The sequence below is a fragment of the Crinia signifera genome, chromosome 1, assembly GCF_055691185.1.
Source record: "Crinia signifera chromosome 1, ASM5569118v1, whole genome shotgun sequence".
NCBI classification, from domain to species: domain Eukaryota; kingdom Metazoa; phylum Chordata; class Amphibia; order Anura; family Myobatrachidae; genus Crinia; species Crinia signifera.
The window spans coordinates 264,070,983-264,083,639 of NC_139217.1; the positions used below are offsets into that span (position 1 = coordinate 264,070,983).

The following is a 12,657-nucleotide window of genomic DNA, read 5'->3' on the forward strand; positions in this document are numbered from 1 at the left end:
TGGCCGCCTATCCGTGAGCACTGATTGGCTCGCATTGGGCGCACCATTCAAAAGGCCGAAAGCCTATTGGAGAAAATGTAATCCTCTCGGATGCAAGTGGCTTCCGGGCGGCATCCAGCTGCCGCCGCTAAAACTCGCCACTCTGAAGGAGCGATTGGCTCTCCGCGGCCTCTCCCGTTTGACCGCCCAACCATGAGCGCTGATTTGCTTGCATTGGGCGCACCATTCAAAAGGCTGAAAGCCTATTGGAGGAACTTGCATCCTCTCGGATGCAAGTTCCTCCAGGCCGGGGGCCTGCCATCAAACTCATCACTCTGAGGGGATGTGCCTGGAGGAAAACTGAGGTATTCGTCGTTCTCCTCCTCCTCCTCCTCCTCCCCAGCGTGGCACTCCTCCAGGTCCCTGCTCACATATCGACTGTAAAGAGCACAGGACACCGTTACACCCATAGGGTCTGATTCTACGTACAATGCATCCAGCTTTTCTATTTGACCATTCCTGTTTATGTGAATGGTTCTGGAATTTGATATATTGGAAGAAAATTTGTTATCACAAAGCAGCCGGAGACGCTACCTGGAACCCCAAGGGCCCTCATACAGGACTGCAAAAATTATAGTATAAAAGTATACAACTGCATACTAACATGCTTATTGCGCGACTGATTTGGAGGCAGAGGATCAAAAGCATGCTGGCTATAATTATGAGCATATGAACGCCTTTACATTGCAGAACTAGTTATGAGCGAAAACGGGGACGCGTCTTAATTTGCATAAGCCGCACCCTCATTTACATATGCCACGCCCCCTTTACGTGTCCCTATTCTCTTACTGATAAAGTTGGGAGGTATGATATTGCATGTAGGTAATTTTTAGAATTGTATTATGTATATGTGATTTTGTGATGCAAGTAAAATAAGAATTTATTCCAAACAGTGCTGTTTTCATTTTAGCTTTTGTCCTTTGGATTTAAAGGGGCGGTATGCCCTGGAGTTACAGCAGCAGGTTGGAATAATACTAAAAGATCAGCGCTCAATTATTGTGTGGTTTTGTTGTTTTATATGTTGGCAGGTTGTTCAGTCTTAGTAATATATATTTATTTCACAAGAAACCTTTTCATCGGCAGGTGCAACCTCCAGAGAGATACTCCTGCAGAGCCACAGTCTGTCTGGAACAATCTACGTCGCACTCCCATCCGTCAGGAGAAAAGAGTGCACTTTAATCTAGAGACTGTGAACACCAAGGATGTTTTATGCGAAAATGGGCAACCCTGTAGCCCGAAAGAGCAAGAGCTAAAAGAGCTGGAGGTGAAAATAGAGGGTATAAAGGATCAGCTGAGGGCTGCTCTGGTGAGAAAAAGTCAGCTGATGGTGATCCTGCAGCCCCCATGCAATCACACTCAGGCAAAGACTGAGGAGAACAGATGATGAATAGATTGTGTGCACACGCACAAACACACTAACACACACACACACACACGTACATCCATCTTGAAAAAAGCTCTTAGAGTTTGCATTATACTTGTTGAGTTTTTCCAGTGAAGAGTTGCAGGCAGTTCATCACTGAAGGACTAATGGGCCATAAAGTGTGCTAGTGTTCATAGCGCTTAAAAACTCTGCGATTACACATTGAAGGGGATGGGGAGTGCACATTATGTAACATGAGAGAACTACAGAAAGTCCTGCGTGTAATACTTTCTTAGCATATATGCTCTGGAGTGACCACTGATGAGCATTCTTTTCACACTTCAATATGTCAGAGACTTGTTTACTGGAAATTGTGAAAAGCATGTAGTGCTCAAATCGCCTGTGTGACACTACCCTACAGCACATGAAGATAAAGTAATGCAATCCATACTGATCAGCTCTCTGGCTGCCTCCTCAGGGAGCAGAGCCGGATTAAAGCAGGGGCAAAAAGGGTCAGTACAGCTGGGCCCCCCTCTAGCTAGGGGCCCCCTGTGGTTGGCATGTATTTAAAAAACATTTTTTTTTCTTAGCTAAAGGTTTTGTGTATGGGAGTGGGGTAGTGCTGCAGCTTCACAAATCTGCCAATGTGACAATGATTAATGGTGCTGAGCATGGGGTGCAAAGGCACACTGCACAAGTGTGCAGTGCATTACTGGACTGTCCCATGGCACTTTGCACAAGAGGGCAGAGGCCGAGAGGTTTGTGCTGAGCTCTGATTGGTGGAGCTCATTACATGCTTCTCAGGCCCACGGAAGACAGCAGCAGTTACCCATTGACCAAGTATATACTGCCTTTACTCTGTGTTTTGGCAGTGTAATATTTTCCCATACAGTTTGTGGCCAGAAATGACAAGAGCAAGGGGCCCCCCGAAGGCTTAATCTGGCACTGTCAGGGAGGCAGCCAGGTTGGTGGTGCTGGGGACATAGAGGCATGATCACATCACCAAGGCCTCACCCTGCACTCAAACTATACAATACCCAGATAAAGGGGTAAGCAGTGTTATGATGACGCGATACAGTGTGAAATGCATCAACACCCCATCCACTTTAGCTCAACAAGCAGTTGAATGCAGGTTTTTTGGCTTCTGGCAGTACCACACAATTTGTGTGAGCCTCCACCCCTTTCCGGGAAAGCAGGCAAGTATGATGCCATCCACGAATATAAATAACATCCTTTTGCAAACAGGCAACATCGCATTGGCAGGCATCAAGCAAATGTTATAACTGGAATTATTAAATTTATTCATTCATATTCCTGAGATGGAAATATTTTGGAATGTGGCTTTGTTTACTGTATAATTTAAGCAATGTTTGTGCAATTTTTTTAAATGAGTTCATCCGTTGTACTGTGATAAGATTCATTGATCTCAGACAATTGTGGAGAAGCAGTTTATAGCAGGAAATCTGGGAAAATGTCTTAAAAAATAAGCCTATAAATCTAACATTGCAATCCACCGACCTTCCTGGGGAAATCTCCCATGATGCCTAGCTCGAGTGGACACCTTCCAGTATAGATTAAAGCAGCAATCTGAAGAATGTGACTGAGTACTGCAAATAATCTATTTACTGTATAGTATACTATTGCTCTATATCATTTATAATATGTTAATTACAACAGTACTATACACAAAATTTATTTTTATTTTTTTATTCAGAATCATTCACTGTGTATATATCTAAGCCAGTTCTGAATCACTGGTGTCATTAACCTGGAGCAGGAAACGGTTTAATTTTTGGCAACTGAATATTTTGGGTATTGGTCCCTGGACTATTTGCCAATTCTCCTGCTGTATTAACAGTAGACAAATTACCCTAAATTATCAAATAAATTCTCTTCTCAATTTGTGCATTTTATTTCTTCCCAAACACATTATTAATCTGGATAGCAACCAAGTCTGCTTGTTATACTAGCAAGGCGCCCTCTGACTTGACTAATGTCTGATTGTACAACAATTCTATTTAACTTCAGAATGTCCAAGGGAACTTGTCAAAATAGATGTGAAAATTACCAAGCAAACCTTTCTATTAACCCTATGAGTGTCAACATATCCATTAAAAATGGCAGCGCATTGTATGTCAACTAACATTCAGAATAATGTCTGACACTCTTTTGGGATTAAACCTAGCCACTATATCACTGGGTGCTTATAGCCGTGCAGTGCACTGCCATTCTTTTACAATGCCAACCATAATAAATAGAGGAATAACCTGGAGGAATTCCCACCTCCCAAATAATGCAGGGCAAAACAAATGGAGTGATGCAACCCATAGGCAGATGCAGGGATTTTCTAGTTACCCAGAAACCCCCTCCTCTTGACAAGTGCCTTAAGTTATAACAATGGTATATAATATGATAACTAGGGCTGGCCTCACATCATCCAGTGTAAGGGACAGAGATCAGCTGGTGAACATGTCTAGTGGTAGCAGCTTCTTCTACCACATTTACAATATGTGTGGATCTGAGCCCTCATTCAGAGTACTGGACCAGAGAGCAGCTGCCAAGAGGAAGAGACAGGAGCCTTACCAAGAAGTGGAAGATTGTGAGCTTAGAAAGTGCAGTGCTGGTTCAATTATGTTTGTGTATTATTTATGCTATATTTAACCTTTTTCCTGACCAATTATCTTATTTAAATGTTTGAAACAGCCCATGCTATAAACCAGGCATGTCCAACGTTGGCCATCCAGATGTTTTGAAACTACACATCCCAGCATGCTTTGCAATAGTTTTATCATTCTCTAATAGCAAAAACTGTGGCAAAGCATGCTGGGATATTTAGTTTCACAACATCTGGAGGGCCAACGTTGGACATGCCTGCTATAAACCACCTGTACTGTTAAATATTAATACTGTATTCCAAATATTATCTACTGTATAAAAGGACCAATTTTCAGGGCTGTTACTGCTCCCACAGACTCCCGGACTTACTCCAATGTGCTGCAGAGTGGGAGATTTTAGATTAACTTTGAAAACCCCTCTAAAAATCCTGCATTTGCCACTGATGCAACCAAGCAACAATGTTGTGCAACATTGCTGTGGAACTTGGAAGCAGATTTTAAGGAAGACCGATACTTCTAAAGCAGGCATTCCCAACCACCGTCCTCAAGGTACACCAACAGTACAAGTTTTAGAAATATCCATGCTTCAGCACAGATGGTTTAATCAGAATCACCCATGTACTAATTAAATCACCTGTGCTCAAGCCTGGATATGACTAAAACCTGCACTTGAGGACCATGGTTGGGAATGCCTGTTCTAAAGCACTAAGCACACTCCTTGAATGGGCTGGCTACTTCCTGCACCCCAACCTCATTCATGTTTTGCTTGAGCTCTTTTATGTATTTATCAGCAGGGGCATAGGGAGAGTGGAGCCACACTCACTGCCCGCTGGTCCACCCACTGGATGCTGACCAACCGTCCACTGCGGCCCTTCCCCCTGCCAGATGCTGACCGCATGTCTGCTGTGAAAGCCCAGAGTCTCATAGTATTACAGAGACACTGCACCCTGGCTGCCACCACAGAGAAGACAGAAGTACCTCTAGCGTCTGTCACACTGACAGACGCAAGAGGTGCGCAGAGGACCTCTAGCGGCTGTCTTCTTTGTGGCGGCGGTCATCTTTGGAGGGGCACAGGGTCTCCAATGCTGTCAGAGACTACCTGAAGACAGGCGGTCAGCATCTGGCAGGGGGAAGGATGGGCAATAAAATGTATTTCATCCTTGGCAATGAGCATGTAATCTCCGCTGGTTACGAGCATGGATACCCTTGGCAACAAGCATGTAATCCCCCTTGGCAAAAAGCATGGAATCCCAGGCAATGAGCATGTTACCCCTGGCAACCAGCATGTGTAGGTAAGCAGCAATTCAGGGGGCATTATGTGTTTAAGCGGCACTAGTGGGGCTGTATATGTAACACTAGTGGGAGCATTATATGTGTAAGCAACAGTAGTCAGGGCATTATGTGTAAGCGGCATTAGTGGGGGCATTAGGTGTAAGCGGCATGAGTGGGAGCATTAAGTGTAAGGGGCATTATGTGTAAGGGGCATGAGTGGGGGCATTATGTGTGTAAGGCAGTGGCACTACAAGGGGGCATTATATATGTAAGCAGCACTACTGGGATCATTATGTGTGTAATGGGGCACTGCTGGGGAGCATTATATGTGTCAGCAACACTAAAAGGGGCATTATATGTAAGTGCCACTAAAGTGCCATGGAGGGGGTGCGCAAAATTTATAAATCACACCATTGCGTGTAAAGCATTACCCTGAAGTATTATGGTGTGTGGCATAAGTGTATTAAGGATTATGGTGTGTGGTATGTGCAATGGGCATTACGGTGTGTGGCATAGTTACTTAAGCATAACGGTTTGTGGCATAATGTCTAAAGAAATTATGGTGTGGGTCATAATGTGTAATGGGCATTACGGTGTGTGTGTGTGTGTGTGTGTGTGTGTGTGGCATAATGTGTAATGGGCATTACAGATTGTGTGGCATAGTCTGTAATGGCCACTACAGTTTGTGTGGCATAATATGTAAGGAGCATTACTATAAGAAAGATGACTGGGTGGGGTGGGGGCACCAAAACATACCATTGCTCCAGGCACCATGTCACCTAGCTCCTCCTCTGTTTATCTGCAATCAACATGGAAAAATAAGACTAACATGCTTGATAGGACACAGGATTCTAGGTAAAAAAAGGACCAATGATTAGAGACAGTGGCTACATATGCACCAGAACACCCAGATTTCATAAAAGGTGCCCATACACGTTACAATTATTGTATACAATATCGCATCTCATCGAATCTCGGTTTTGCGATAAGATAAGATCTAGTACAAAAAGTATGTGCTGCACATACTTTTTGTACTAGATCTCATCGCAAAACCGATATGCAATGAGATGCAATATTGTATACAATAATTGTAACGTGTATGGGCACCTTTACGTTTTTCTCTGGGGCAGTAAAATAGAATAATCAGTTTTTATATATGGGGGTGGGACAATCCTTTTAGCATCTTACATATTTGCAAACGTTCTAGAAATAAAAAAAATACCTTGCCTTTATCTATTGACCGTTTTATCCAAGAACACATTTGTCATTTTAACTGTTGTGAACATAAGGTGAGGTAACGATTCATGATTAAGGTGTTTACAAATATATATATATATATGTCCAAATAGATCCGGCACTCCCACTGTAATTCAGGACCTATATATATATATATATTCCATAATATTTTTATATTTGAATGGCGGTACCTTGCATTTATATTGTATAAGCACATCAAACAAATGAAATACACACAAATATGGTTTATTTGTGCATGAAATAAGGTTTCAAAACATGAAATACAATTTGTGTACTATCTCAGTCAGTTTTGCCACAAGAAATTTTGGGGCCTGGGACTGATTTCCAGTCTGCCTACCCCCACCCCCCCCCCCCCGTTTTTTTTTTTTGCGTTTGCGCAGTAGTCTGACCTTCCCGGGACAGAAGCAGCAATACTGGGCACCGTGGAGTTGCCCACGGTGGATGAGATGTCAGTGTGCTTCCATCTCCCCCCACTCCCTTTACTTACCGCCTGACTCGGCAGGTCCCGAGGCACATGCTTCTTCAATGCAGGAAGCCGGTAGCCAATTAAAATTCAGCACCAGCTGGTGAGCCCATCAGAGCTCGTGTATTGTCAGCCACTCCCATTGGCTAACGGTACACTCAACGGCTCCGATTGGCTCAAAAAACGGTGCATTTTAATTGGCCGCCAGCATCCTGCATTGAAGAAGCCTGTTCTTCGGGACCTGCTGAGGACCAAGTGCAGTGCAGGCAGCACAGCAGAGGGTTGCAGTGGGCAAAATGAGCTGCCCGGGCACTTCCAGAGGCCGAGGCCCGAGAGCGCTGTACCCACAGCACCCCCCTGTCAGTGGCCCTGATCTCAGGCACTGAATTTGAATGTCAAGCAATCATTTTCTTGCACATATTTAGTGCCAGTTACATATCATGTCCCCAGTAGTGCCAGTTACATATCATGTCCCCAGTAGTGCCAGTTACATATCATGTCCCCAGTAGTGTTTTAGAAAAAAAATAAAAATGAAAAATACATTCTGGACACTGGTTTTTGGAATAATTGGATAAGTAAAACTTGGATAAGGGATACTCAACCTTTATATACTGTTGGTAGACCAGCACTCAGGATTTTGAAAGGTCCTTTGTGGTATTTGGGTGCCTTCAGCAAGTGTAACAAGTTGCAAAAGAAGCAGCAGCACTCGGAGGGTATCATTTAAGTCGCTTGGATTGGATTGAAGTCTCATATACATAACAGGTCAATGTTTTTGAAGACTGTACATGCTTTAGTGAGTACGTATATAGGTATAGGCAAAAACTAAAAAAAAAAACTAAAGCATGAACAGTCTTGAAAAAAGGACCGCTGGGTCCTGAAACCCTGAACTGTCATGTACATGTGACTTACAAGGCAATTAAAGTGAAATAATTAAACTAATTTATTCACTCAAAGTGCCTCTGCTGCTTTGCTACATATACAGTATATTATTATTATTTTTTTAAATACATATTGTTGCCATTAAAATATTGCAAATGCACAAAGATATTGAAGTCATTTTCGTAATTATTATTAAGCCAGAAATATATTTCAAAAGGAATCATGCTACATTTGGCTACCAAATGAAACAATCAGTGACGGAACTTGTAGGCGGTGAGTGCAGGTGCAAAATTATAATTTGGGCACACCTACTCTGTCACAACCCAAGCTCACAACATGAAAACACAGAAGTGGGTGTCAGGGAGATGCAGAGGGTGACTGGGAAAAACAGTGGGTAGCAGGAAGAGAGTAACAGGGGCAACAGTGGGCCCTTTAGTTCTCAGAGGCCCTGCTGCACCGTACCCGCTGCACAAATGATAGTTCAACCTCTGGAAACATTGCATGAGTGTCATAGGAGTGTATTTACTAAAGTGTGGTTTTTTTTTTTTAGAAGTGGAAATGTTGACCATAACAACCAATGACAAATTATAGCTACGATCTTCTAGAAGGTGCTAGATAAATGATAAGCAGTATATGATTGTTGGATCTCCACTTTTAAAACCCTTACTAGCGGTGTTGAGGAGACACAAAGGAGAACTGTTGTTGTTCGTCTTCAGCTCGCTTCTCATATACTGGTTCCAAAAGAAAGCATTGGTTCCATAAGAAATGATTGTGCTATGCTCTTCCTGTATCAGTGCTGTAGCTGCACAACTTGTATCTTTCACTATTTCTGTATACAAGCTGCAAAAGTGCACGTACCTTCTGCTCAGGGTACCTTTGGGCTGTGTCAAACTCCCAGATACCTGGGCTCTGTGGCCGAAAATGGGTGGTTACATGTTTGGGTGCATCAAAATATTTAATATAGTTGATTTAATCATTGCTACGTTACCGTCTTTTAATAAAATCCACTCTTTAGGAAATACCTTCTGCAAGCTTGTCTGTTGCAATAAAATGTGATAATTCATGGCTTGGAAATATTCCAACACAATATTACACTCTTGTCCATTGTGCTGTCTCCTGTAGCGGATTCCTTACATCCACACTATTAGGTCATTTCTTCCGCACGTTAGTCCATTAGTGCTCTCACCCACTAAGCATAATGTCACACACTCATATTTTCTGCTGATGAGTTTGTGGTCTCGATCTCCACACACTACTTGCAGCTTTGGCCAGTTCAGCTATTTATGACTTGGGGGATTCCTGTAAATTAACTCACTGGACCTTATTCAGAAGAGGCTACAAGCGAGGTCCAAATTTTGTACTGTGTGTTACATGCATCATAAAATATAACGTCTCAATTTCAGGGGGTTAGTCCTGATTTGAGGACTCCATCCCGCCATCATGTTGGGAGTATTGACCATACTGGCAGTTGGGGAAAAATGTCCCATTCAGAACTGCTCAGTAATGGTTGGCTGTCACATGTACCTGACACTGGTGTTCCCTGCAGCAAAACTATATGTAGGCTCCGAAGGCTGATAAATCATAATTATTTTTTAGAACCTTGAACACAATTTCACAGTGGTTTTCTAGAAAATGTACTCTGTAACACATTGTCTGTAGAATATGTTTAAGTTGTGGGCTGTAGTTGTAAAGCCCCATACACACGGAGTGATTATATTACTAAGCGACCGGAATACTCAGTGTCCCAATTTCATCAACAACCAGTGATGGTCGCTTATGAGAAGGAGACACTCAGACGGAGGAAACCGCAGGAGCCCCACTTCACAGGTTTTCATGGAAGTGCGCTCCTGGCGACTGTTTCCCTGTACGCACAGGGATATGGTTACTCAGCGACCATTGCTAGAATTGCCCCGTACTTTCGGTGCTTAAGCCTCATGACAGTTTTATTATGAGATCATCCGCAATTTTCCATCGTTGCTTGTACATTAGACTCAGTGGTCAAGAAAGAAGGAAATTCCTCTGCAGCTGCTCCAAAGACTTTATTAGAGTCACCTACACCAAGGTTTGGACAAATACATCAAGGCCGTTGGATATAGAGTGGGAGTGCAGATCTACAGCTCATGGCCAAACAAGTGCAGGCTAGCAACTGACATTTTTTACTATTCATTTTTCGGTACTTGTGTAGTACACGGCTCCCACGATGGGCATCGTACAGGGAAAAATCGCATCGCATGCGATGTGATGTGATACGATGCGATGTTATTTTTCACAAAAATCATGGACATGTGTTAAATTCATGTAAAATGCACCCCAAATGTAATTTTTCACACTGTACCACCCCCACCATCAACGCCAACCCGAAGCGTGGCGAGCGCAGCAAGCCCGCGAGAGGCGGCGGTACGCGTCCTACGACCTTTTCATACCCCCACTATCCACGTCGGCGTGGAGTTGAGAATAGAAAGTGTGGCGAGCGCAGCGAGCCACCAAGCCCGAAGCGTGGTGAGCCCCGCGAGGGGACACGGATTCCTGTGAAGGTATCCGCGTGCGCTCGCCTCGCTGCGCTCGCCACACTTTCTATTCTCAACTCCACGCCGACGTGGATAGTGGGGGTATGAAAAGGTCGTAGGACGCGTACCGCTGCGCTCGCCACGCTTTGGGTTGGCGTTGATAGTGGGGGTGGTACAGTGTGAAAAATGACATTTGGGGTGCATTTCACATGTTTGCTACTAATTTAAATGCATCGGCATCGCATGGCATGCGATTTTGATCACAAATGCATCCCGGTAAAATCGTATCGCATGCCACTACATATGGCATGCGATGGGAGCCGTGAAGGTATACAAGTACCCATTTTTCTTAAAAAAAAAAAAAAAAAAAAAAAACAACAACGGATTATGCTTACCGGATGTAGAAATGAATTGTGTGGAAACCTCCAACTTATCTGCGCAAATGTCTTTAGGCAGCCGCGGATGGGATCACCTCATAGGTGTCCCCACACCTCACAGAAGATACGCAATAGGATTTAGTGTATAAATACACAGGTTGAGGGGATCCCTTCACCGGCGCACACCAAGAGAATAAAGGAGAGTTACGTCAGATGGACTACGCTCCTCTTCTCCGCCTCCGAATCGGGGATAGGCTCACAGGTCCCGAATTACCCCTTAGCTTAATCTCGGGTACCTTTTTCTTATTCCTGTATAACAAATCTGCCTCCTCGGTGTTAACCCTGGATTTTGCAGACCAGGATAAAAGGCACAAAAATATCCAATAGTGAAGTAAATTCTTTTAATGACATGTAATAATAAAACAGGCAAAGACAAAAATAACACACCAAAAAAAGTATTGGGCCAAAGTACTGGTGGGGTGCAAGGTGGATAATTACCCTTTTGGTAGAGAACTGGGTTTAGGCAGCTCTCATAGATCGCATAAGTATCCAAAGATTTCAAAGCAGGTACCGGTACACCTTCATCGAAGTCCAGGGATATAGGTAACAAGATCCACACTGCTCGCCAAACAGGATACTAATTGGGGCCCCTCCGACGCGTTTCCACCTCTACTGAGGTCTTTATCAAGGAGTGTGTTAGTGTTGAATGGAGTCCACTATTTATTCTATGTCCAGCCAATAGCTGCTGTCCTTGGTCAGACACATGGTCCAATAGCGTGTCATAGCTCTGATGTTACATTCATTCAAGTTCCGGCAGAGTGCGGTTTCTAATGCGAGAGACGCGAACACCGGAAGCGGGGCATTAGAAACCGGAAGTGCGGGAGCCGCACTCTGCCGGAACTTGAATGAATGTAACATCAGAGCTATGACACGCTATTGGACCATGTGTCTGACCAAGGACAGCAGCTATTGGCTGGACATAGAATAAATAGTGGACTCCATTCAACACTAACACACTCCTTGATAAAGACCTCAGTAGAGGTGGAAACGCGTCGGAGGGGCCCCAATTAGTATCCTGTTTGGCGAGCAGTGTGGATCTTGTTACCTATATCCCTGGACTTCGATGAAGGTGTACCGGTACCTGCTTTGAAATCTTTGGATACTTATGCGATCTATGAGAGCTGCCTAAACCCAGTTCTCTACCAAAAGGGTAATTATCCACCTTGCACCCCCCACCAGTACTTTGGCCCAATACTTTTTTTGGTGTGTTATTTTTGTCTTTGCCTGTTTTATTATTATATGTCATTAAAAGAATTTACTTCACTATTGGATATTTTTGTGCCTTTTATCCTGGTCTGCAAAATCCACGGTTAACACCAAGGAGGCAGATTTGTTATACAGGAATAAGAAAAAGGTACCCGAGATTAAGCTAAGGGGTAATTCGGGACCTGTGAACCTATCCCCGATTCGGAGGCGGAGAAGAGGAGCGTAGTCCATCTATCAGGGACGTAACTCTCCTTTATTCTCTTGGTGTGCGCCGGTGAAGGGATCCCCTCAACCTGTGTATTTATACACTAAATCCTATTGCGGATTATGCTTACCAATAATTCCTTTTCTTCATAGAGATCCCATGGCAGCCAATACCTAGGTATTTCATCTGACAACCTTGAGTTAGACAGGTTACTTTTTTCCTCAGGAACCTCCCCCTTTGGTATAAATCCCTGCTCCTCCCTTTCTTGGATGTCTTTCAAGTGTCTCATTGTCAGATTCCTAGGAAAAAAAAGACAAGGGAGGGCAAATTGATGGCTGCCATGGGATCTCTATGAAGAAAAGGAATTATAGGCAAGTGTAATCCGTTGTTTTCTTCTGCGATCTCCATGGCAGC

General features: G+C 43.7%; 1 protein-coding gene across 1 annotated transcript in view; it reads left to right on the top strand.

The window, feature by feature from the left end:
* Positions 1-3,296, top strand: part of GRIN3B (glutamate ionotropic receptor NMDA type subunit 3B) — a 35,068-nt gene extending 31,772 nt beyond the window's left edge. The window contains exon 9 of the mRNA XM_083182251.1: positions 1,123-3,296. Within this exon, the coding sequence (XP_083038377.1) occupies positions 1,123-1,423 (301 nt within the window). The 3' untranslated portion in view covers positions 1,424-3,296. The remainder of the gene's footprint in view (positions 1-1,122) is intronic.
* The last annotated feature ends 9,361 nt before the right edge of the window (positions 3,297-12,657 follow it).